The sequence below is a fragment of the Entelurus aequoreus genome, linkage group LG22, assembly GCF_033978785.1.
Source record: "Entelurus aequoreus isolate RoL-2023_Sb linkage group LG22, RoL_Eaeq_v1.1, whole genome shotgun sequence".
Classification (NCBI taxonomy): Eukaryota; Metazoa; Chordata; class Actinopteri; order Syngnathiformes; family Syngnathidae; genus Entelurus; species Entelurus aequoreus.
This window is the reverse complement of record NC_084752.1, coordinates 18601891-18627365: the sequence shown is the minus strand read 5'-3', so window position 1 is coordinate 18627365 and position 25475 is coordinate 18601891. Positions and strand designations below refer to the sequence as shown.

Genomic DNA, 25475 nt, shown 5'->3' with positions numbered 1-25475 from the left:
AATTGTTCTTTCTGTTTTGACAGTAAAAAAACAACACAACAAATGCCTTTACTGAATGCAATTACACCGTTAATATTATTATCATACGTTCAAACCTTTTTTTGGTAAACTAAAAAAATAGGTACTTAAATATCTGCTTGACTTGTCATTTCAAAGCAAGATATGCATCAAGTTGTACATTGTAAAAATTAAAATTGGGTAACACTTTAGTATGGGGAACATATTCTAAGTAACAAATACTTAATTTAGAGTTATTTGGACACTAGGGGAGCATATAAGGGTTAGGGTTAGGGTTACTAATGAGCAATAATTCTGAGGTTATTGAGGGAAGACTCTTAGTTAATGGCTTACTGGTTGTATAATAAGGCCATGCAGAATAAAGCATCAATAAGTACTTAATAATGACTACCGGTAATTAAGAGCCAATATGTTACTAATTTGCATGTTAATAAGCAACTAATTAATGGTGAATATGTTCGGGACAAGCGGTAGAAAATGGATGGATGGATGTTCCCCATACTAAAGTGTTACCGAAAATTGATTTTACGGTAGAAAACTCACAGCTCAGTTGCCAGAATTATATCTTTAAAAACAGGTTTTCAGTTTAAAGTAAAACACCATAAAAACAACATTCCCTACATTTACGGTTAAAAACAAAACTGGATTTTTACAGTTTTTTTCCATTGACAATAATATTGTCATGATTCTCTATGACTGCCTCGGACTGGTGTTTATTGTTTCTTTAGTTCCTGTAGTATTTCCAGTGCAGTCAGTCTCCTCACTCATCTTTGCACTGACCTATGCATTAACCTGATCACAAACCGTTTAACAACCCAGATAAAGGTGCACGTACAGTCAAAATAAATTGCAAGATTAATTTGCGTACAATGCAATATTTTTTTATGTATTAAGCATATCATTTTTGACAGTTTTAGTATAAACATTGGCAAATAATGAAGCCTGTATGACTACATTAGTGGAGGTTTAGGGACAGAAATAGACGGATTACCTGTGATATCCAGCATGAGGTCTTTGATGAGGTGACCCACAATAGCATAAGCCACAGCGACCACGACCACGGCAGCCATGACGAGGTAAATCATCGATTTTGGTAGCTGGATGAGGTCCCTTGAAGGGGGCTTGTACTCCTTATAAAGGGGATTCGCATTCTGGACCAAATACTGGAATAAAGGTCCTCCTCCTTCTGTGTTGTTAAAGCTCTCCATGTTCCCAAAGTTAGTTCATCCAATTCAAAATAATTAATTCATCAACGTTATAATGTGTACCCACCTTAAAAAAAAAAAAAGATATAGTCAAGGTTTGACAAAGTACAGGGAATGAAAATAAGTCTACCCACCTTTCCATTTTATGGAAGTTCACATGCTTCTTCACAAACTATCCGAGTTTCATCCTGGAACCTTTCTGTGTGTTTCTGCAATGTGTCCTCTACCCTGAAGTAATCCAGACTGACTGCAGGCAACTAGAACACATAAGAAGGAGAGAGACAGAAAGGAAGGAAGGGATTACAATTCCAATCAACAAGCCCCTCATCCCATCACATCCCAGACCCCACAGATTAGCCCACTTCAGTCTCACTTCAGTGCTCCCGTGGCCTTTAAAATTCACACAAAATGATGCAAAATAATATTTCAACATTGGCGGGCAACGATTAAAATGTTGGTATTGATCCGATACCAAGTAAACACAGGACCGCTATTGCAGATAGCACCACTGATAACAATACTTTTTAAAAATGATTTTGAATGTAATTTGTTGATCATAATTACAATCAGAATAAAACACAGAGATGACTAAAAAAAAAGTATTTTTTTATGATCAAACTTATTTGTCATTAATTAAACAATACAGTATATAAATACAACACTATAAAAAAATCAGAATAAAACATCTCGAGAAACAAAAGGTGACTAAAAATATACATTTTTCATAAGCAAACTTATTTATGATCAATTTAACAATATATACATACAGCAATACAGTAATTACAATCAGAATTAAACACATAGAGGAACAAAAGGCGAATAAAAATGTAATTTTATGATCAAACTTATTTGTGATTAATGAAACAATATATAAATACATCACTATAAAACAATGTCATAATTACAATCAGAATATAACACATAGAGAAACAAAAGGTGACTAAAAATATTTTTTTTTCATAAGCAGACTTATTTATGATCAATTTAACACTATATAAATACAATGATGTAATAATTACAATCAGAATAAAACAAATAGAGAAACGAAAGGGCGAATAAAAAAATTGTACGGAAACTTATTTGTGATCAATTTGACAATATATAAATACACCAATATAGTAATTACAATCAGAATGAAACACATAGAGGAACAACAACAATTTAATTTTATAAGCAAATGTATTTGTGATGAATTCAACAATAAGTAAATACAACACTATAAAACAATATAATAATTACAATCAGAATAAAACATCTAGAGGAAAAAAAAGGTGACTAAAAATGTATATTTTTCATAAACAAACTTATTTATGATCAATTTAACAATATATAAATACAACGATGCAATAATTAAAATCAGAATAAAACTGAGAAACACAAGGCGAATACAAAAAATTATAAGGAAACTTATTTGTGATCAATTTAAAAATATGTAAATACAGCAATATAGTAATTACAATCAGAATAAAACCCTAGAGAAACAAATGGTGACTAAAAATATATATTTCTCATTAGCTTATTTATGATCAATTTAACAGTATATAAATACAACGATGTAATAATCAAAATCAGAATAAAACAAATAGAGAAACGGAAGGCGAATAAAAAAATTATACGGAAACATATTTGTGATCAATTTGACAATATGTAAATACAGCAATATAGTAATTACAATCAGAATTAGATACATAGAGGAACAAAAGGCGAATACAATTTTAATTTTATGATCAATCTAATTTGTGATTAATTTAAGAATATATAAATACAAAACTATAAAACAATGTCATAATTACAATAAGAAAATACAACTTCTAGAGAAACAAAAGGTGACTAAAAATATATATTTCTCATAAGAAAACTTATTTATGAACAATTTAACAATATATAAATACAATGATGTAATAATTAAAATCAGAAAGAAAATATAGAAACAAAAGGCGAATAAAAAAAATATAGGGAAACTTGTGATCAATTTAACAATATATAAATACAGAAATATAGTACATACAATCAGAATTAAACACATAGAGGAACAAAAGGCGAATACAAATTAAATTTTATGATCAAACTTATTTGTGATTAATTAAACAATATATAAATACAACATTATAAAACAATGTATTAATTACAATCAGAATAAAACACCTAAAGAAACAAAAGGTGACTGAAAATATATATTTTTCATAAGCAAACTTATTTATGATCAATTTAACAATATATAAATACAACGATGTAAGAATTAAAATCAGAATAAAACAAATAGAGAAACGAAAGGGCGAATAAAAAAATTATAATGAAACCTATTTGTGATTAATTTAACAATATATAAATATAGTAATTACAATCAGAATTAAACACATAGAGGAACAAAAGGCGAATAAAATCTACATTTCCTAAGCAAATTTATTTGTGATTAATTTAACAATACATATGCAATAATGTACTAAAACAATCAGAATAAAACACATAGAGAAACAAAAAGCTGATGAAATATATATTTTCATTCAGCAAATGTATTTGTGAAATATAAAACAATGTACAAATGTCAACAACATATTACAATTGTTCCCTTTTATTTCATACAATTGTTTGAGCAAAATCAAGCCAACAGTGCAGAAACGGCTAAACAATAATATTGGCGCGCAGTCCAAAACTTTTAGTTTGTTGCCAACCCGAAACGTGTAACTATAACAACATGAACACTACAAAAAATGATATTTGTGAAGAGAACAGAAAAATATCAATCACATCACACTAGAATCGATCCAATACTGCCATCTGTAGGCTGCAGCTTGGATCGATCCGCACACCACGAAGAAAGTATTGGACATGACTGCAACGATTTAAGAGTCATTTGCATTTATTTTCGTTCATAATATTTAAATGATTTCAAAGACGGACTACATCAGGGGTCCCCAAACTTTTTTCACTTTATCGATGGAAACATGCATCTTTAGACAATATGAGCGGCTAGGAGACACCGACAGTAACAAGCGGTAGAAAATGGATTAGAAAGGACAAATGTAAAAAAATTTTAAAAATCATCTTTTTTAAACTTGGGACTTCCCGTGGGCCGGATTTTGGACGCTGGCCGGCCGTATTTTGTGGACCCCTGGACCACATTGTTCGACAGGTGACAATTAAAAACACCACATTGGTAACATTATTACTTAACAGTAATTTCAATAATGTGTTTCCAGTGTTTGAATGAAAGTTTTTAGAACACCGCCGCTGAAGACAGCAGCAAGTTGACAACAAAGCTTGTTAGCAATTAGCCGCTAGCAGGTAGGTAATCATGTCGTATTCACAGGTATTATTAAGACTTATTGTCGTGTATTTTGTTGAAGAGAAAACGTTATTTATTTTGTTTTCAGTGTTTGGTCAATAAAGTTCATTACACCACTGAAGACAGCAGCAGGCATGAGTTATTGATACAATGTGCACAACCTAGCTAGTTAGCATTTAGCCGCAAACAGGTAGGTAATAATGTTGTTTTCATATATAACATTGAGCCTTATTACAGTGTGTTTTCTTCAACAATAACGTCATTTCATTATTTTGTTTTCAGAGTTTAATCAATAAAGCTTTTACATCACTAAAGACAGCAACAGGCACGAGCAGGTAGGTAATGGTTTCATATTCACACTTTTTGTTCAAGTTTTGTCATTTTCACCAAGTTATTTGTACACGCTGAGGGTTTCCACGTTCTGACCGACTAACGTTTATCTTCAACAATCATAGCTTCCGGTTGAATATTCTAGACTAGTGGTTTTCACCAAGTACCACCTTAGAAAAAACTTGGCTCTCCAAGTACCACCTTATTAGGACTAACATTACATTACTGTAGCGTACTAGGCCTAAGTATTCATTATGGGGACGGCGTGGCGCGGTCGGGAGAGTGGCCGCGCCAGCAACCTGAGGGTTCCTGGTTCGATCCCCAGCTTCTACCAACCGAGTCACGTCCGTTATGTCCTTGAGCAAGACACTTCACCCTTGCTCCTGATGGGTCGTGGTCGTGGCCGCCATCAGTGTGTGAATGTGGAAATAGTGTCAAAGCGCTTTGAGTACCTTGAAGGTAGCAAAAGCGCTAAATGGTAAATAGTAAATGGGTTATACCAGGGGTGCTCATTACGTCGATCGCGATCTACCGGTCGATCGCGGAGGTTGTGTCAGTCGTTCGCCAGCCAGGCATTAAAAAAATAGTCCTAAAAATGAGCGATCATAAATCTTCACTATGACGTCACTTTCGTCACTTGATTGACATTCACGGCACCCGAGGGTCTTCTGAGATGACGCTGGCTGCTGCCAGCTCATTATTAAGAAAAAATTACAGACAGGAAGGCGAGAAACACTTTTTATTTCAACAGACTCTGGCACCGTACCTGTCGTCAAAACTCCAAAGACCGACTGCACAGTTCCTGCCTTCACAATAAAAGCTCTGCTTCATCCTGCCTGCGCTAAGACTCTCAGAAAGCTGGCCTGCACAAGCTAGCAGGCTACGGAGTTTGCCGCCAATGTATTTCTTGTAAAGTGTATACAAAGGAGTATGGAAGCTGGACAAATAAGATGACAAAAACCAACCATTTTCATGTGGTATTGGACAGAAAGGAGGACTTTTTTTCTCCTCCATTTGAAAATGCGGACGTTATCAGCACCACTGTCTGAAGTCATCAGAATCAGGTAATGGGTGAGGGCCGACATCCGGGCAACTGAGCTACATACGGGTTCTTTGAGCCATAGCAACGAGACTGGCGTTGAAAACAAACCGTTGCCATTACCCTTTAACCTGTCGACCTACGCTGGTTAAACCCGTCATTCTGCCTCCAAAATGCCGAAAAACTGTGTTGTTTTTGGTTGTGCTAACCACAACTGGAAACAGGGAAAACAAAGGTTGTATTTTGTTCTGCCAAAGCGCGATAAAAGCCCACAGAGACGAGACAAATGGCTCGCAGCTTTACACTGGGAAAACGAGGACGGTTCTCACTGGAGTCCCCCAAAAGTCCCGGGTCTTGTGTTCGGATCACTTCGTTTCTGGTAAATATAAGGAACCAAAATCCACCTTCTTAACCACAACTTGGCTGTACCGTCCGTGCTAATGTTGTACTTGTTGAATTTTTACCTTATAACGTTTGACAGCTGAAGTTGTTGTTGTACAAAAATAACATGCGGTATATACTATATAGTCTGTAGCCTAGCTAGCTATTTTCGAAAACCGGACAACGAGAGGATACCAAAAGCAGCGTTAAGATGGACACCACCGGGAAAACGTAAGCCAGGGCGGCCAAAGAACACCTGGCGAAGAACAGTTGTACTTAAACAATACATGTAGCCCTCAAATCTCTCAATATTTTATACACTAACACTTGATCTTGTTGTTGATAACTTCCGCGTCTCTTTCTTAGTAGCGCGCAGGCTAAGCTAACTAGCAAGCTAAGCTACGCCTGAGAAGCTTTAAAGTTCACTGAGACGAGTCTGACGCAAATAATACATTTTCGTTTTTTCACACGATATGCGAATAAGTAAAAATGCGTAAATGAAGGATTTAACGCCGACTTCCAAGCCACAACGCTCGTTAAATGCTTTTTCTGTCAATGCTGTGTTCGCTGTGAGCTGGTTTGTTTTCAACGAATTCCCGGTTGCTAGGGGATTGGTAGGCGGAAGTGACGTAGGTCCGCCCTCACCCATACACCAACTTATATTCTTGTCTTCATGAAAGAAAGGAATCTATATGTGTTAAACATGCATGTATTATCATTAAACACCTTTAACTTGTTAATAATATTAACTATATGTGTTAAACATGCTTGTATTATCATTAAACACCTTTAACTTGTTAACAATATTAAGTATATGTGTTAAACATGCTTGCCTTATCTTTAAACACCTTTAACATGTTAACAATATGAACTATATGTATTAAACATTCTTGTATTATCATTAAACACCTTTAATTTATTAACTATATGTGTTAAACATGCTTGCATTATCATTAAACACCTTTAACTTGTTAACAAAACATATATTTCATAAATAAGTAAATATAAATTATATATATGAATGAGGTAGATCCCCACGACTTGATCAATTAAAAAGTAGCTCGCCTGCAGAAAAAGTGTGAGCACCCCTGGGTTATACTTTGACACTATTTCCACATTCACCTATTGACACACACATTCACACACTGATGGCGGGAGCTGCCATGCAAGTCCCTAACCACGACCCATCAGGAGCAAGGGTGAAGTGTCTTGCTCAAGGACACAACGGACGTGACAGGGTTGGTAGAAGGTGGGGATCGAACCAGGAACCCTCAGGTTGCTATAACCCATTTACCATTAACAACAAGGCAGAGGGTTTATTTAACAAGTATATGTAATATGTTTGGCCACTGTAACATTACACACAGTTTGAACAGGTAACACTGCGTTTAAATATATATTTTAAAAAAACCCTATGTATTTTAATCAAGTGATTCATTGGTATACCACTAATTTGAGCCCGCGTACCACTACTGGTACACGTATCACAGTTTGAGAATCACTGCAGTAGACTTGTCGACTCACGAATTGGCCAGGTCATACATAAGGCTGTCCGCCATCTTGCAGCAGTCATTTGTCAAGATTTATAGTTGTTCATTTTTCACTTGTAAGTCCATCATGTTATAATAATAATAATAATAATAGATTTTATTTGTAAAAAGCACTTTACATTGAGTAAACAACCTCAAAGTGCTACAGTGTATTAAAATAAAAAGATAATAATAAATAAATAAAAATAAAAACTAGAACAGCCAAATAGCTAAAACTAGTATGCATATACTGTATCTAAAAAAAGTTTTTTTTAAAAAGGGTTTTTAAGCCTTTTTTAAAAAAGGCTTAAAATGTTACTGTAACTAAAAATAAAGACGATGTGCTACAGTGTCCCAATTTAAGTTTTGTTCCTCAGACCGTTACGCGAGTGGAATTTTTGTGTAAGTCGGATCTTCAATTGTATGACTGTATGAAAACTTGAGTTACTCACACTGTACATAACACAGGGACGTACAAATGTTAAATAGAAATAGATGAGGCAATTCCTGAAGAAATTGCGTGTGAATGCTCTAATGCTGAAGTTGAACTGAAATGCTGACAGAATGTAGTATGAATGTCAGAATAGTTTGGAGTTGGAACGGTTTGAATCGGATAAAAAATGTGGGAATTGTGGAACTTTGAAAAAATGTCCCATTCATTTGAATGGGAATTTCATGGAATTTTGGGAAAAGCGGAAATTTTTGGGGAAAATGTTAAAACACCTGAATTTTCTGAATGAGTTGAAATGGTTGGTTTTGGAATTTTTAAAATCGATCGAGAAATGTTGATGTAGTAACATTTTTAAATGAGAAATTACATTAAGGAATTTCGGGAAAGCCGGGGATTTTTCCAGTTCTGATTAAGAGGAATGTTTGGACGGTGGAACGGTTAACGTGGGTTAAAAAATGTGGAAGGAATAGTCGCCAAAAAAAAGGGAATTCCTGGATTTTTTTTGAACTTGGAAAAACGTTAGTGTGAATTTCCAGGATGAGTGGAATATGTTGAAGGTGGAATGGTTTGAATCGGTTGAAAAATGTGGAAATGGTGGAAGTTTGAAAAATGGCCAATTCATTTTGAATGGGAAAATGTCCCGGAAAACCTGGAATTCTGGAAATTTTGGGAATTTTTCAAGGGAAAGCCCGCAATTCTCGAATAGTTGGAACTGTTTGAATCAGATGAAAGTTTCATCTGATTCTAACGGTTCCAACTATTCAAGGTTTCATCATGAAACCTTTGGAAAGTAGAGCGCACAAAAAATCTGGAGAATAGATTAATTTTGAAAACCATACATTCACATAATAAATACATGAATCAGTCATGTAAAGAGCAAAATCCTTACTTTTAGAAGCGTTGCAAGGGAGGCAGAGGCTTACTCGGAGGACGACTGAATAATACAGCTGCCTGGTTAGCGCTGTCAATTTTTCCAAAGTCCTATTCCCACCTTTTTTCTTGGCGACTACTCCTTCCACATTTTTCAATGCATTTTAACCGTTCTTTGTCAAACATTCCTGTTAATCAAGACAAAAAAATGAAGTTGTTTTTTTAACTGGAAAAATTCCCGGTTATCCAGGAATTCCGTAATACCATTTCTCAATTCAACATGTTACTACATTTCTCGACCGATTTGAAAAATTCTAACACCAACCATTTCAACTCATTCACACCATTCAAGTTTTTTACCATTTTCCAAAAAATTCCCTCTTTTCCCAAAATTCCCAAATTTTGGGGAAATTACCATTGAAATGGGACATTCTTCAGAATTCCACAACTCCCGCATTTTTAATCTGATTCAAACTGTTCCAACTTCAAAATATTCAGCCTGTTTGGGAATTGTGTGCTCTACTTCAACAATCCTAAAAAAAAAATCAGGATTTCAGCTCAACTTCAGCATTGGAGCATTCACACGGAATTCCCTTAGGAATTGCCTCATCTAGTTATTAAATAGTATGCATATTTGAGTGTGAGTGGAACACTGATGATTTATCAAAAACATTTGACTTTATTGCAACTCTAGATTACCTCAACTGAGTCTGAGTGATTGGTTATGGACTTTTTCTTCGACGAACTTCCCTTACATTCAACCCAGAAAGTGGGATGTGCAGATCCACAAATGGTATCTGATGACTTCTGTGATATTTCTCTGTAATTGGTATTGTGTTTGCAGGATTGTAGTTAAATGTTGTCAAACAGTAATTCTGTGACTGTGACTACTCATGGCGCTTTGCTGTTGTTACAGGTAAAAGAGACAGAGCCTGGGCCAAGTGTGAGCAGGCCTGACATTCAAGAGGAGAATTCCAAGTATTATACTTGTTTGGTTCCTCTTTCTTTTTTGGACATCTATAGATTAATCCTGGCATTCCAATGAGCCTGCTGCTATTCTAATTGTCCTTGCAGCTCCATTGTGAATGACATCAGCAGAAGAGTGCAGGATCTGGTGCAGAAGGTTCACGACCGCCGCACCAGTGACCAGAAAGAAATCGAAGACTTTCAAGAGACAATACTGGAGAAGGTAATTACTAAAAAAAATAAAAAAAAGTTGTGTAGCTGTAGATAGCAAAATTAATCAAGGTGGCCTTCCAAAGGTGACCGAGATGTGCCAGCAGATGAAGCAGGACATGTACATAGCCTATGAAGAAAACAGTGGTGTGATGGAGGTGAAGCTGCAGGAGTTGACTGAGGTACTAGAGAGATGCTCAGTTCTCCAAAATGAGCTCATGGAAGCCAGTAGCGTACTGGCAAACATTCGAGAGAACCTCGCCATCGACCAGCCGTCACAACCGGCAACAGAATAGGTCAAGTTCCCTAACATTGTTCTCAGGTTCATGCTCCTGGTTAGTTATTTCTACCTCTTGTCAGTCAGAAAATATTGATGGCCTTGGAACTTTTGAAGCAACAGTTCAGATTTCAGCTTGTTTCCCTCAGCAGTCTTTGATATTTTCCTGTTCCACTGTGATGTAGGAGCATAAGCGTTTGTATGGGAAGGCTCACAAAGACAAAAACCAACACAAGTTAGAGGGGAACAGTTTTATTGTGGCCAACCTCGTTTTGCAAGTCACATGACAATATCACAAAATAAAACGCATCTCTTCAGCATTATACTTCAAATTTTCCTTGTCAAAAACCGAAATACATTAGTTACACTTTAGACTGTACAAATATGACTAACTTGGACCCAATGATTTTCTTTGTTGACCTAAATATTGACCTGGCACAACAACTATAAAGTGTTTTCCATGCATTATATTTTAGTAATGTAAAATATTTTCCAAGTTAAAAATGCGCCCTGCAGAGTGCTCAGGTTTGTCCACCAAACAATCCCTAAAAACCTTGGGTTCATCAGCTAGTGAAATGCAGTGGTACCTAAGTATTCAAATTTGTAATTTATTCCAAAATGATTTGTAGAAAAACTGAAGCACTTTCCAACTGAAAATGTAACTCTAGTTAATTCATTCTAAGCACCCAAATATGTTTCCACAAAACACTTTTATAGAGAATAATTATAGTTTAACATGCAGAAAACAATTCAAAATGCATATGAAATTGATAAATAAATACTTAACGTCACTTTTACCTTTATTGAAGACAATCCCTACCAACACCATCTTGGTACTTTGCTTCGACTACTTTCTTTAAATTCAATAGTGTTTCTCACCTTAATATTCAAAGTGTAGCACTTGTGGTGGATCCAAGAATGCATGGACAGCGGCTGTGTGTTTACATCAGCTGATGCGATCAGGCAGCTTTGCTCTTGACAGAACTACAGAGCACAGTTGATTTACTGTAACGGTGTGCGTGTTCAGTGACACTCTAATAACACAGACTGCTCTCATTGTCTTTGATTGGACTATTACTGAATGCTGCAACTTTATTCGGATCTACTGTGTGGTATTTTGCAGCTGTACTCAATAATAAAAGCACAAAACAAAAAGTGATTAGTCGTCCTGAAACACGAACCGAAAAGTGGTTAGTGGTTCCGAAACCAAGACCTATTTTTGGTGAACATTTTTATCTAACCCAGGGCGTTTGAAAACTGATTGACCATTGTCTTTTCATTCAATCTCAAAATGTGGTGTTCACCAGGTTGCGAATTATTCACATTCCATTTTAAAAATGCTACTTTCCGACTGTAAAAGACTGTAGTCCAGTTATTGCTCTGCCAAGAATCAAGGCATGGATGTCATGAGTTCCTGCAAAAAGAGAAAGCACAATAAATAAATACAGCTTTAACCCTTTTTGTAAAATACATCACTGACCTCTTGTGGTCAATGTACCTTACTGCGTTCATTTTTTTTTTTAAATGTTTTAAAATCGCCAATATAAATTACATACACAGAGGTGGGTAGATTATGCAAAAATTGTACTCAAGTTAGAGTACAATTACTATAGAGCACAGGTGTCAAACTCAAAGCCCAGGGACCAAATCTGGCCAGCCACATCATATTGTGGTCCGCCGCGTTATTTCATGTGATATGCCGCATTTTATGTGGCCCGCTAAACAAGGCTAGAAATGAAGAACTTTCTGACAAATTACATGTACTATTTTTGCAATTTTGACAAAATGTACTGCATCCAATTACATATGTTGTTCACTTTTCTATTTGATCCTGCAACAAGAAAAGCAAGTTATCCACCAATCGGTTATTGAAAATTATAGTAATCAAAGAGTTTCCTATGCAAATGGTGTAACAAGGCTGTTGCACATTTAAATCAATATACTGTTACATTTGGCCCTATTTGGGCAACCATAACTGCAATGTGGCCTTCAAAAACAAGTTTGACACACTTGCTTTAGAGTAATATGATTCAAGTAAAAGTAAAAAAGTATTAATCCAAATAATTACATCAGTAAGAGTAAGTATTCAAGAAAAAAACTACAAGTACGAGTAACAAGTGAGTAACTTCTCATTTGTTTAGTAGCTGTTTTTTTTTTCTTGTACTTGCACTACAACATAGTTGATGTGTGTGCTTGTGAGTCACAGCATGTACCACAAACAATGCACATTTTACAGTCATAACAGAGCTATTGTTAGCATGTGCAGCTAACATCTACAACATGATTCTCTAGTTGGAAGTGGAATTCTTATAGGCTGAAATGTGAAAATTTCTACTGACACGGGTGAGAGCGCACGATAATGCTGTTCGTTTTCATAGTTAGTAAGGTAAACCTTCGTTTGTCTATTTCTCACTTTTTACAGTGTGGGCCACCGTGTGCGGACATTTGACTGCCCAGCTCAGTTTGATTGGTGAAATGGAGTCACGTGACTCAACCCACGGGAAGAAGTCTCTCTGACAAGCCAAACAATGTCCTCAGACAGTAATTAATAGATTGTAAAATTAATATTTAGACTATATAAATAAATGTAGCGGAACTCAACTACAATCTAACAGAGTAAAAGGTGTTGTTTCTTTTTAACCAAAATACTTAAGTAAAAGTAACAATTATGTTGCATTATCCAAGAAGTTACTTAAGTACATGTAAAGTAATACTACCCACCTCTGTATATACAGTATAATATGTTACTCCCGAGTATTTACCCTCGTAGGTGTTAACAGCCTCTAGGTTCAAAACATGGCGGATGATGTGATACTCATCAGCGATCCCGTTTCCCCCCAACATATCCCTGGCTTGTCTTGCGATATCCAAAGCTTTGCCACAGCTATTTCTTTTCAGCATGGAGATCATCTCTGGAGCTGCTCTGTTTGGATGAGAACAAGTACAATAATGAAAACCCTTTGAAATACCAAGAGGATGTTACTGTAGTCACACAAGAGGACTTACTTCTTCTCATCAATTAGTCTTCCCAGGGACAAGCATGATTGTAGTCCAATGGTGATCTCTGTCAACATGTCTGCCATTTTCTTTTGCATAAGCTGGTTTCTGGCCAGTGGCACCCCAAATTGGATTCTGATTGGAGCACAAACATAGTTACATCAAAATGTTTTATTGAAGAACTGACACTGGGTCAACAGTCTCACAGAATAAAACATTTCACATTAGATATGCATAAAGAGTATTTATCAAATAGACACAGGAGCGTAGCACCAAATTCTCGGTCCATCCCATAACATTCTAAACCCAACGTCTCTGCCTCTTACACACACATTTGGTATGTTAACTTGCACACAAAAAATAATTATTGCATGGATTTGGTTGAAAACAGCTTTTTAAAAACACATGTACAATCTTTAATTAGGTTTTTGACTTTTTAAAGATTGGAATAATTAATACAAAGTGGTTCGAATATGATTTTAAATAGTTGTATAACCATACACTATTCACTTAAATATGATTATAAATATGACAAGTTTAACATTTCCCTTTACTTCAGATTGTAAAACAGAGATGATCTTATTCTCACGGGGTTATAATCTGTGGATAAGACAAATCATTATTCATCATTATTATGTTTATTATATTAGTGCATTAATGGGGGTTAAATTTCCCCCTGCCTTGAAAAAATAGTGGCGTTTCAGGTTTTGAGGATCTTTAAAACGCACCACAGTTATGGGCAATCAAATGCAAAAGTGAAACTTGTACATAGTTTTCTCCTATGCTGCCACAAATATTTATTATATTTTACCTTTCTTTAATCACCTCATCCTTGTTCCAAAATGCTGGTGCGGTGTGTGAATGCTTAAAGGTGAGATTTGTTATGACTTCTGTGTTGAGTGAAATGTTATAAGTTAGGTTTGCCGATAACCAGGTGGGACAAACCATTTTGTATTTTTGATAGGGGGTCTAGGTAGTCTTAAACATTATTAAATTTGATTCAAACGACATTATTATTGAACTTTCACAGCTATATTCATTTTATATCAATAATAAACTAATAAATATAATATAATAAAATACATAAACAAATCTTCAAACTTTACAAAAGCCTAAACTGACACACCCATGCGTAGACACATTGCTAACCTTTATGTAACTTGCTCAGTAAAAAAAAGTATGTGAAATTATCTTTTTGCAAACAAAGCTAACGTGTTTACATCTGACTGAAATGTCTTTAAAAGCTGCAAGTGGAGTATTCAGCAGCCAAGTCCAGGGATTGGCCCCAAAGAATTTCACGTGAGCGAAACATGAGTATCAGACAGGCTTGTCTGTACCAACACTAGAAGTGGGGGAAATATCGATTTTCAGATGCATCGCAATTCGGACATGGACGATTGTAAAATCGATTAGTAAACGTCAATAATCGAATATTTATTTAGTGTAAATAAAGTAATTCAGACAGTTATAAAATTTGGCTGACCGCATTGACTTTAATTAGCGGCCATGTTGCAGCTTTGTCCAGACTTTTTTTGGACATTAAGTAATAGAAAGTACCTGTCCAGAGTGTATTGTCTCGCGGCATGGAAACAAAATTCAGCTGCTCCCAGGGCTCCCCATGCAATGCCATAACGAGCATTGTTGAGACAGCCAAAGGGACCCTGGTGACAAGAAAAGCACAATTACATATTTGTACTCATTATGTACATAGGCGCACACAAAGTGACCAGTGAGTGTATATATAATAACCTTCTAAACATAACATTATCATTGCAGAAGTGAAAGAAACTAGGAGATTAGCTTGGCCCACAGGAACGGAAACACTTACAGCCAGACCAGAGACGTTTGGCAGCAGGTTCTCCTGGGGAACTTCTACTTCATCCATTAGGATCATTCCAGTGGCAGAGGCCCTCAGTGAGAACTTGCCTTCTATCTGTGGAGTGGCGAACCCCTTCATGCCACGCTCCAGGATGAAGCCACGCACCTTTCCATCTTCACACTTGGCCCACACCACTGCGATGTCTGCGACAGGGGAATTAGTGATCCTAGAGGAGCAGAGTCGGGAAGAGAGCATCTATCGATTAGGTAAGTGGGTAAAGCATTGCAAGTTAAAGGGGTCCTCTTATGCAAAACCAACTTTTCTCACATGTTGGTACTCCTTTTGGTATATTTGGGGACGCCATAAATCCTGAAAATGTGAAATCAAACCATGGGACCATGGTGTAGATATTTATAAAATAATCTTGCCTTCTTCAAAACATGCTCCAACCAAACCGTTTGGACTTTTAGATTTTATCCATCCATCCATTTTCTTCCGCTTATCCGAGGTCGGGTCACGGGGGCAGCAGCCTAGGCAGAAAAGCCCCGACTTCCCTCTCCCCAGCCACTTCGTCCAGCTCCTCCCGGGGGATCCATAGGCGTTCCCAGGCCAGTTGGGAGACATAGTCTTCCCAACGTGTCCTGGGTCTTCCCGGTGACCTCCTACCGGTCGGACGTGCCCTAAACACCTCCCTAGGGAGGCGTTCGGGTGGCATCCTGACCAGATGCCCGAAACACCTCATCTGGCTCCTCTTGATGTGGAGGAGCAGTGGCTTTACTTTGAGCTCCCCCCGGATGGCAGAGCTTCTCACCCTATCTCTAACAGAGAGACCTGCCACCTGACGGAGGAAACTCAATTCGGCCGCTTGTACCCGTGATCTTGTCCATTTGGTCATAACCCAAAGCTCATGACCATAGGTGAGGATGGGAACGTAGATCGGCCGGTAAATTGAGAGCTTTGCCTTCCGGCTCAGCTCCTTCTTCACCACAATGGATCGATACAGCGTCCGCAGTACTGAAGACGACACACCGATCCGCCTGTCGATCTCACGATCCACTCTTCCCTCACTCGTGAACGAGACTCAGAGGTACTTGAGTGCCATCTTCCCCAACTCGAAGATGGCACTCCACCATTTTCCAGGCAAGAACCATGGACTCTGACTCGGAGGTGCCGATTCTCATCCCAGTCGCTTCACACTCGGCCGCGAACCAATCCAGTGAGAGCTGAAGATACTGGTCAGATGAAGCCATCAGGACCACATCATCTGCAAAAAGCAGAGACCTAATCCTGCAGCCACCAAACCGGGTCCCCTCAACGCCTTGATTGCGCCTAGAAATTCTGTCCATAAAAGTTATGAACAGAATCGGTGACGAAGGGCAGCCTTGGCGGAGTCCAACCCTCACTGGAAACGTGTCCGACTTACTGCCGGCAATGCGGACCAACCTCTGACACTGATCATACAGGGAGCGGACCTCCACAATCAGACAGTCCGATACCCCATACTCTTTTAGACTTAAGTGACGTATTTTGCCTGTGTCACTTAAGCGGATATCTCCACTTATGGCCAAAGTTTACCCAAACAACTTTGCGTGAGTTTACCTTTTTCATATAGTTGTAGTCCAAAAGTGTAGTTAATAAGTTTTCTATTTATCCTCAATCCCTTTGTTGTGGGGCAGACTGGCTCGTAAGTGCACATGCATGTTAAAATCCACCGCTGTTACCATTTCACCAGTTAAGACTCGATATGGAAGCGCTAAAAGCTACAACATGGCTGAAGGGGTGGAGATGTAGTCAAAGGGGGCATGGCCTTGAAGGAGGACTTTGGCACGTAAATGCGACCGCCCACAAAACGGCGCATTTTGCAGACAGCCAGAAAGCGGCTTGAAGATGATCTGTAAAATAAATCTATGCAAAATTTGGCCAAAGCACCACCATTACATGTTATGTAGACCACAAGGAAGGGTTTTATAGGTAATAAATAAATAAATAAATCACATGACCCCTTCAACATGTGTATCATGTTGAAGGGGATGTTGTATCAGATGTATGCGGATGACACAGTGGTATATACATCAGGTAAGACCTGTACTCTAGTTGCTGAGAAGTTAAATGCTCAATTAGACAAAATAGCATCTTGGCTGGAGTCATCCTGTTTAACCCTAAACACTAAAAAGACTAACTCTGTCTGTTTCTCCATAAAAAAGCTACCTCAAACAAACCTGAATATAAAAATTAATGAGGAGGTCATTGAACAAGTACCTGAAGTCAAATATTTGGGCATAATCATAGACTATCAGCTGAATTTTAAAAGTCACATTAAGAAAATGTGTAAAACCCTGAAGGCAAACCTAGGCTGTTTTAAGATTATAAGACACTGCTTAACTCTTAGCTGTGCTTTTACTTTTATGAATGCAATGATTCTGTCACACATATCTTATGGCTTAACCACATGGTCCCAGGCACACCAGTCATCAATCAAGACCATTGAGTGTCTTTATAACCTCACCTTGAAAGTTCTAGACAAGAAGAGTATACGATATCATCATTGCCAAATTTTAACCAAATACAATATTTTAAGTTTTACCAATTTTATTTTGTTACACACAGTCAAACTGGTTTTTAAATGCTTGCATAACTCTGCTCCCCAATTGCTCTGCAAGGCAATTACAAGACTGCAAAGTGGTACCAGATCTACCACCCGAGCAGTGTCAAAAGGCAACTGTTGTGTTCCATTCCGTAGAACATCTTTTGCCCAGACTGCCTTTTCAATAAAAGGACCACAACTATGGAACTCTTTACCGGACACTTTGAAAAGTATACCTGCACTTGTCACTTTCAAAAAACAAACAAAATTATGGCTAGTTGAGCAACAATCGTGTTCCCATGTTTAGTTTTTACTCATTTTTACTAATTGGTTTTTATCTAGTCTGCACTTTGTCTGTGTTATTATTATTATTATTGGCTTTTATCTAGTTTGCACTTTGTCTGTGTTATTACTATTATCATTATTATCAACTCACTCTATTTTTTATTTCCTATTTTAATGATGTTGGATCTGTGTTGTTGTTGTTGTTGTTGTTGGGGACAAGTGTTGTAAATTAGCTTTGGCTACAAACACTGTGATGCATGCATCGGATAACTGTTCAGATGTCTATGTTTTTGTATCTGTCCCTATTTCAAATAAACCTCTATAATAATAATAATCATGGGGACGGCGTGGCGCATTTGGTAGAGTGGCCGTGCAAGCAACCTGAGGGTTCCTGGTTCAATCCCCACCTTCTACCAAGCTTGTCACGCCCGTTGTGTCCTTGAGCAAGACACTTCACCCTTGCTCCTGATGGGTCGTGGTTAGGGCCTTGCATGGCAGCTCCCGCCATGGGTGAATGTGGAAATAGTGTCAAAGCGCTTTTAGTACGTTGAAGGTAGAAAAGCGCTATACAAGTATAACCCATTTACCATTGAGATCTTACTGTGATAGAATTTCATTATAAGCTAAAAACAAACCCATGTTTTACAATCTAAAATCTAAGCAGGCAAACAGATTCCCCTGGTGGAAAACCACTAACAGTAACAAACAAACTGACTGATAGTATCTTTGTAATGTCATAATGTTTTAATACGTATTTAGTACGTAAATAAAATACATTTAATGTTGACCTACCATGTTTTGGCTCCGCTGATGGTGAAGGTAGCACTGGATGGGTTGTAGGTGGCCTTGGTCTCCATACCGCTGGGATCACTGCCATGGTTTGGCTCCGTCAAGCCAAAACAACCAAGGATTTCACCACGTGCTGGAGTATACACACAAAGTTAGGAATACATATTACTTTTTTAAAATGTTTTATTTATCCTTGTCGAGTCTTGCAAGTCCTCACCAAGCCTGGGAATATATTTCTCCTTCTGGGCCTCTGTGCCGTAGGCGTTGATAGGGTGCATGACCAGGGAAGACTGGACGCTCATGACTGACCGATAACCACTGTCAACTCTCTCCACCTCTCTGGCAATCAAGCCGTAAGCCACATAACTTGTTCCCGCACAGCCATAACCTGCAGAGCGGGATCACGTAATCGAGCATGATGGTCAAACATACAACACGTGACAGTGGTGTATTTTTCCTTACCTTTTATAGTGGGGCCTAGGACACCCAATTCTCCCATTTCGGAGACAATCTCACGGTGGAAATCTGTCCGAGGAAACGCAAACCGGCAATCAAATATTAATTAAAAGGTGTAATTGTGTGAATGCTTCAAAGCATTCACACATATGGTTTTCTACCCCAAAATTAATATTTATTAAACTTCTTCAACTTCTTCTTCTTCTCCAGATTTTGGCACGCTCTACCTTCCACATTTTCCATCCGATTCAAACCATTCCAACTTCAAACTGTTTGGCCTATTCGGGAATCGTGGGCTTTCCTTGACAAATTACAAAAATTCCCAGATTTCTCATAATTCCAAGTTTTACTGGGACATGTTTCCCATTCAAAATGAATTGGCCATTTTTCAAACTTCCACCATTTCCACATTTTTCAATCGATTCAAACCATTCCATCTTCAACATATTCCACTCATCCTGCACATTCAAACTATTTTTTCAAGTTCAAAACATTTCCAGGAATTCACGTTTTTTTCAAACCCTTTTATCACCCTTTTTTCTGTCGACTACCCCTTCCACATTTTTCAACCCACTTCAACCGTTCCACCGTCCAAACATTCGTCTTAATCAGGACAAAAAACAAAGTTGTTTTTTGAACTGGAAAAATTCCCCGTTTTCCTTAAATTCCTTAATACCATTTCTCAATTAAAAATGTTACAACTTCAACATTTCTCGACCGATTTGAAGAATTCCAACACAAAGTGTTTAAACTCATTCAGAACATTCAAAATATTTAGCATGTTCCAAATAATTCCCTCTTTTCCCGAAATTCCCATGAAATTCACAATGAAATGCATGGGACATTTTTCAAAGTTCCACAACTCCCACATTTTTTTATCCGACCGTTCCAACTTCAAAATATTCAGCCTGTACAGGAATTGTGTGCTCCCTTTCAACAATTACAAAAAAAAATTCTGGATTTCCTGGAATTCTCAGTTTTTAGGGACTTTTTCCCCATTCAAAATGAATTATCCTTTTTTCAAACCATTGCAACGTTCAAACTATTCTTACATTCATACTACATTCTGTCAGCATTTCAGTTCAACTTCAGCATTGAGCATTCACACGCAATTTCTTCAGGAATTGCCTCATCTAGTTGAAGTGTGCTTCTCTCACGTTCGTGTCTGTTGGCCATAAGGATGCGGGGCATGAGTTTTTCCTGGCAGTAGTCGCGGAAGGAGTCCCGGATCATAATCTCCTCTTCCGTCAGCTGACCCTCCAGGTCCAGAGCGTCACGCCAGTTAAATGACACCTTAGCTGAGGGTCAAAACATGCATTCGGCTGTTATGTCACCATCACTTGCAGGAAGAACATATCCTTTAAGTGGTATACCTACCTCCCTTAGAAGCCTTTTTTACTTCCTCAGCATCTGTTTGAGGGGGAAAAAGCAAACATAAAACATTTGTATGTCTTATACCTTTAGGCTTTTGCTTATTTTCCAGAAAATCCATTTTAGTAGACAATTTAAAAGGAACATGCACTTCTTCAGTGTTACCTTTGTGAATGGCAGCAGATGTACCTTGGGCTCTACACACAAGGACAGCTGCACACTTTGGGGTGTTGGACAGCAGACGGGTGATACTTCTGAGAGCCATATTTTCACTGAATAAAGAAGAAAAATAAAATTCAATTACTTAATCAAACTTTGTTGATAGAGCTATACCAGGGGTCAGCAACCGCGGCTCTAGAGCAGCATGCGGCTCTTAGCGCCGCCCTAGTGGCTCCCTGGACCTCTTTTAGAGATGTGTAAAAATGGAAAAAGATGAAGACATTTTTTTTTGTTTGTTTTAATTTATTTTTTGTAGAACAAACATGACACAAACCTTCCTAATTGATAGAAATAGCACTGTTTATGTTATACATACTTCACTGATGAGAGTATTTGGCAAGCACCGTTTTGTCCTAATTTCAGCGACCCTTGAACTCATCGTAGTTTGTTTATGTACAACTTTCTCCGATGCTGCCACAGAAAGACGTGGTTTATGCCACTCCTTCTTTGTCTCATTTTGTCCACCAAATGTTTTATGCTGTGCGTGAATCCACAAAGGTGAGCTTTGTTGATTTTATTGATTTGCTGGAGTGCTTATCAGGCATATTTTGGTCAATCCATGACTGCAAGCTAATCGATGCGAACATGCTATTTAGGCTAGCTGTATGTACATATTGCATCATTATGCCTCGTTTGTAGGTATATTTGAGCTCATTTAATTTCCTTTACTTGTGTCCTCTGTGTATTTAATTTATATTTGCATGCCTCATGACACATTATCTGGATGTAATATTGGCTGCATTTCTCATCGTTGTGTGTGTGCCATGTTGTTCCAGACCACAGGAAACGTTACCCAACTTGCAAAGATTGGAATGAATCCATTAGAAGAAGACAGCCTTAAAATTGGACACACACATCTATACCTTTGGCCATTCTGAGCCGGTAATTTCCAGAAGTTATCTCATCCTGTGAGAAGCCTCCATTTTACTGATGATCTCCAATGTTGCAAAAATGTGTAGAATAAAAATTAAAATACAACATTTGTGTTAACGAAGATTTGCGTGAGCCTTTGATAGTAGGCTAAAATAGCTAATATAGACACTTACATCATGTGTTGCCTTCATTATAACACTTATATAAGGCTTTTATTTTTTTGCGGCTCCAGACAGATTTTTGTTTTGTATTTTTAGTCCAATATGGCTCTTTCAACATTTTGGGTTGCCGACCCCTGGTCTATACTGAGAGCCTCTTTCGTGTTTTTGTTATAAAACACCATTTCGGTCGTTTAGCAGCATTAGTTACAAGTAGGGATGATGTTTGATAAGAAATTATCGAGTTCAAGCCTATTATCGAATCCTCTTATCGAACCGATTCCTTATCGATTCTCTTATCGAGTCCAGATAGGTTGTTGTATATGGAAAAAAACAATATTTGGTTTAACAAATCACTTCACATTCTCTACTGCTCGCTACTATAGTATTACCATATCTGAGTTATTGTGCAGAAATGTGGGGAAATAACGACAAATGTGCACTACATTCGTTAACCGTGTTACAAAAAAATGTAATTAGACTGATACATAATGTTGGATATAGAGAACATACAGACACTTTTTTTATTGAGTCAAAAATATTAAAGTTCGATGATTTGGTAAAATTGCAAACAGCTAAAATTATGTGGAATTAAATGATGGAATGGATTAAGTAAAGAAGTTAAACATTGTACTGATATGATCCACTTTAAGAGGTTGTTCAAATGAATAGTGCTTACAAAGTACAAAGAAGAAGAATTATGAGAAATACTTTCAACCTTATCGAAAATAAGATATTATTCATCTCAGTATATTAATAATGACTGAATTAATTAATTACATATTACAAAACTGTTGTATATACTAATTCACAGATATTTTATTATAAAAAGGTCAGTAAATGATGTATATATTTGTATGAAGTGGGAAAGGGGAAGGATTAAATAAGCTTTACTTCTTCCTACTCCTGTAAAGTGAAATGATATGAAACTGTGATGTATTATGATGTGGTCGGATCATATTTTGTTTAGTTATGTTCTGTTAATTTTGGACTTCTTTAGTTGTTTTGTGCACTTCGGGGGTTTGTTTTAGTCACCATGGTTATTTATGATTTTCACCTGCCTTGTACGCGCACCTGTTGCTCATCAGAGACACTATTTAAGCCTGCCTTTTCCGCTCACTCGTCGTGGCTTCATTGTTTGCATTTGCAACAGTTACGTTGGCATTCTGGTTTTCGAGCTCATAATTCCTGTGCTAAAGTTACCTTAGCTTCTAGTATTCCTGTGCTAAGTAAGTTTTTGCCTTAGCTTCTCGTGCGAACGGCACACTTTCCTTTTGTTTCGTTCCTGTCTGTTGTAATGTGTATGATTTATGAGAAATAAATCATCTCCCACCTGCCCCCATCGCCCCAACAGAACGCTAATGCCAAGCTTAACATTTTCAAATTTATCGAACATCAAGTAACATCAAGTTTTATACATTCAAACTCAATAACATAAAATAAAATCAAGTTCAATAATAAATAAAATAACTGTGCAGCTGTGGTATAACTTGCATCAAGTTCAATATCAAATAAAATAACTTGCTTCAATTCAATAATAAATAAAACAAAAGTGTTATAACTTGCATCAAGTTCAATAATAAATCAAAAAAAGTGTTATAACTTGCATCAAGTTCAATAATAAATAAAAAAAAGTGTTATAACTTGCATCAAGTTCAATAATAAATCAAATAACTTGCATCAAGTTCAATAATAAATAAAACAAAAGTGTTATAACTTGCATCAAGTTCAATAATAAATAAAACAAAAGTGTTATAACTTGCATCAAGTTCAATAATAAATCAAAAAAAGTGTTATAACTTGCATCAAGTTCAATAATAAATCAAATAAGTGTTATAACTTGCATCAAGTTCAATAATAAATAAAACAAAAGTGTTATAACTTGCATCAAGTTCAATAATAAATCAAAAAAAGTGTTATAACTTGCATCAAGTTCAATAATAAATCAAATAAAAGTGTTATAACTTGCATCAAGTTCAATAATAAATCAAATAACTTGCATCAAGTTCAATAATAAATGAAAATAAAAGTGCCACTTTGCAATCTTTGCCAAAAAAAGGAGGACAGGGCAAGTGAACATGAGTTTTACAGTACTCCAGCATTAGTGGCTGCAATGAGCCTGTTTTGCACTGCACAGCTTTTCAAATCGGGGTTGCAGGCTTGACACTGCCACTGTTAAAACCTCATTGAATTCGGGGCTGAGCTGCCTTGACGCGAGTGTTTCCCGGTGAATGACACATTGTGTCCAATGCGCATTTGGCGCAACCCTCTTTATTAGAGCCTGCAGCCCGTTTCTTGACTTTGCCATGCGCGCCATCAGAGCAAAAGCCCACACAGTTTTCCCATTTAAGGTCGTGTTCTTTGAGGAAACTGTCCATTATCTTGAACAGCTCATCAGCAGTGGCTCTATTTTTTATGTATTTGCAAAACAGCAAATCCTCACACAGTGACTCGCCATTCACAAAGCTTCCGCTTAGCCCCGCCCCCATTAGTTACTGTTGCTGTCTGTCAAACTTTCGCTCCTACCTAGAAATGTAAAGCATACAGGAAAAATAAGTAATTTACATTTATCTATATAGCGGATTTCACAGACAGAATCACAAAGTGATTTCCAGTGTGTATAGAAAATGAAAGCATAGTAAAAAAAAATATCAAAGAATATAATAATAAAAAAAATTTAAAAATCAAAGTGAAATTTCCTCCCGTTCCTCGCGCCCCACCTGTCATGTCTCTATTCCCTACCAGTGGGGCGCGCCCCACACTTTGAGAAACGCTGCTATAGTGGTCTCGATAACGGGTACCGGTTCTCAAAAAGGGATTCGAGTCAGAGGACTCGGTTCTTTTCTTATCGAACAACCGGGAAAACCGGTTTCGAGTATCATCCCTAGTTACAAGACAGCGTAAGAACACGTTGGTTTGCATTGCTTTTACTGTTAAATTCCAGTAAACGTCTATAAATTAATAATTTAAATCTACGTCTATGTTAGCAAACTAGAGTTTTTTACCTGTTTCTCCTCAGGTTTTCTGATGAGTTGTAGCTGGGGAAGCGACCTGCAAAAGTTGGTTAAGTAAGATTTCAGCTTGTGTTACGTCACGTCCGTCGTCACGTCCTTGGGTGGGCGTTCTTTTCCGCCATGATAGGTGATGACATTGGCGGCATTAGCGCCAGCAGTTGCGCAATTCTCTGTCGTTATGCAACGACGTTACATAGCCTATATTATTGGGGAATGAAAACAGAAGACGCACTCGTCTACTAGGAATGTTATTATCCAGGTTTGTTTTACTGTTCGAATTCGAAATGACACCGCCGGGATATTGTTGACACACTCAAAATGGCGGATGCCTTGTACTGTTTTTGTGTT

General features: G+C 37.3%; 4 protein-coding genes across 5 annotated transcripts in view; 2 read left to right on the top strand and 2 right to left on the bottom strand.

The window, feature by feature from the left end:
- Positions 1-11939, top strand: part of syce2 (synaptonemal complex central element protein 2) — a 29404-nt gene extending 17465 nt beyond the window's left edge. Inside the window, exons 1-8 of one of the 2 annotated variants that reach the window (XM_062033005.1) lie at positions 3985-4356; positions 4424-4508; positions 4598-4699; positions 4792-4844; positions 9804-9902; positions 10026-10087; positions 10184-10298; positions 10372-11938. In XM_062033005.1, the coding sequence (XP_061888989.1) occupies positions 9834-9902; positions 10026-10087; positions 10184-10298; positions 10372-10581 (456 nt within the window). In that variant the 5' untranslated portion in view covers positions 3985-4356; positions 4424-4508; positions 4598-4699; positions 4792-4844; positions 9804-9833 and the 3' untranslated portion in view covers positions 10582-11938. Of the gene's footprint in view, positions 1-3984; positions 4357-4423; positions 4509-4597; positions 4700-4791; positions 4845-9803; positions 9903-10025; positions 10088-10183; positions 10299-10371 lie in introns of those variants that run through there. The other variant, XM_062033006.1, reaches the window with a different exon arrangement.
- Positions 1-25475, bottom strand: part of klf1 (Kruppel like factor 1 (erythroid)) — a 251904-nt gene that overhangs the window by 37404 nt on the left and 189025 nt on the right. The gene's annotated exons all lie outside the window — the stretch shown is intronic.
- LOC133639576 (glutaryl-CoA dehydrogenase, mitochondrial-like) lies at positions 10799-25271 on the bottom strand. The gene is made up of 12 exons (XM_062033002.1): positions 25119-25271; positions 21029-21135; positions 20870-20902; positions 20650-20790; positions 19499-19561; positions 19254-19424; positions 19040-19169; positions 15388-15604; positions 15117-15220; positions 13569-13694; positions 13325-13485; positions 10799-11976 (listed from the first exon to the last, which is right to left on the bottom strand). Exons 2-12 carry the CDS (start codon positions 21126-21128, stop codon positions 11903-11905), a joined length of 1320 nt encoding a protein of 439 aa, XP_061888986.1. The 5' UTR covers positions 21129-21135; positions 25119-25271; the 3' UTR covers positions 10799-11902.
- LOC133639574 (choline transporter-like protein 2) overlaps positions 25061-25475 on the top strand; it is a 47267-nt gene continuing 46852 nt past the window's right edge. Inside the window, exon 1 of the mRNA XM_062033000.1 lies at positions 25061-25386. The gene's annotated coding sequence lies outside the window, so the exon portion shown is untranslated. The remainder of the gene's footprint in view (positions 25387-25475) is intronic.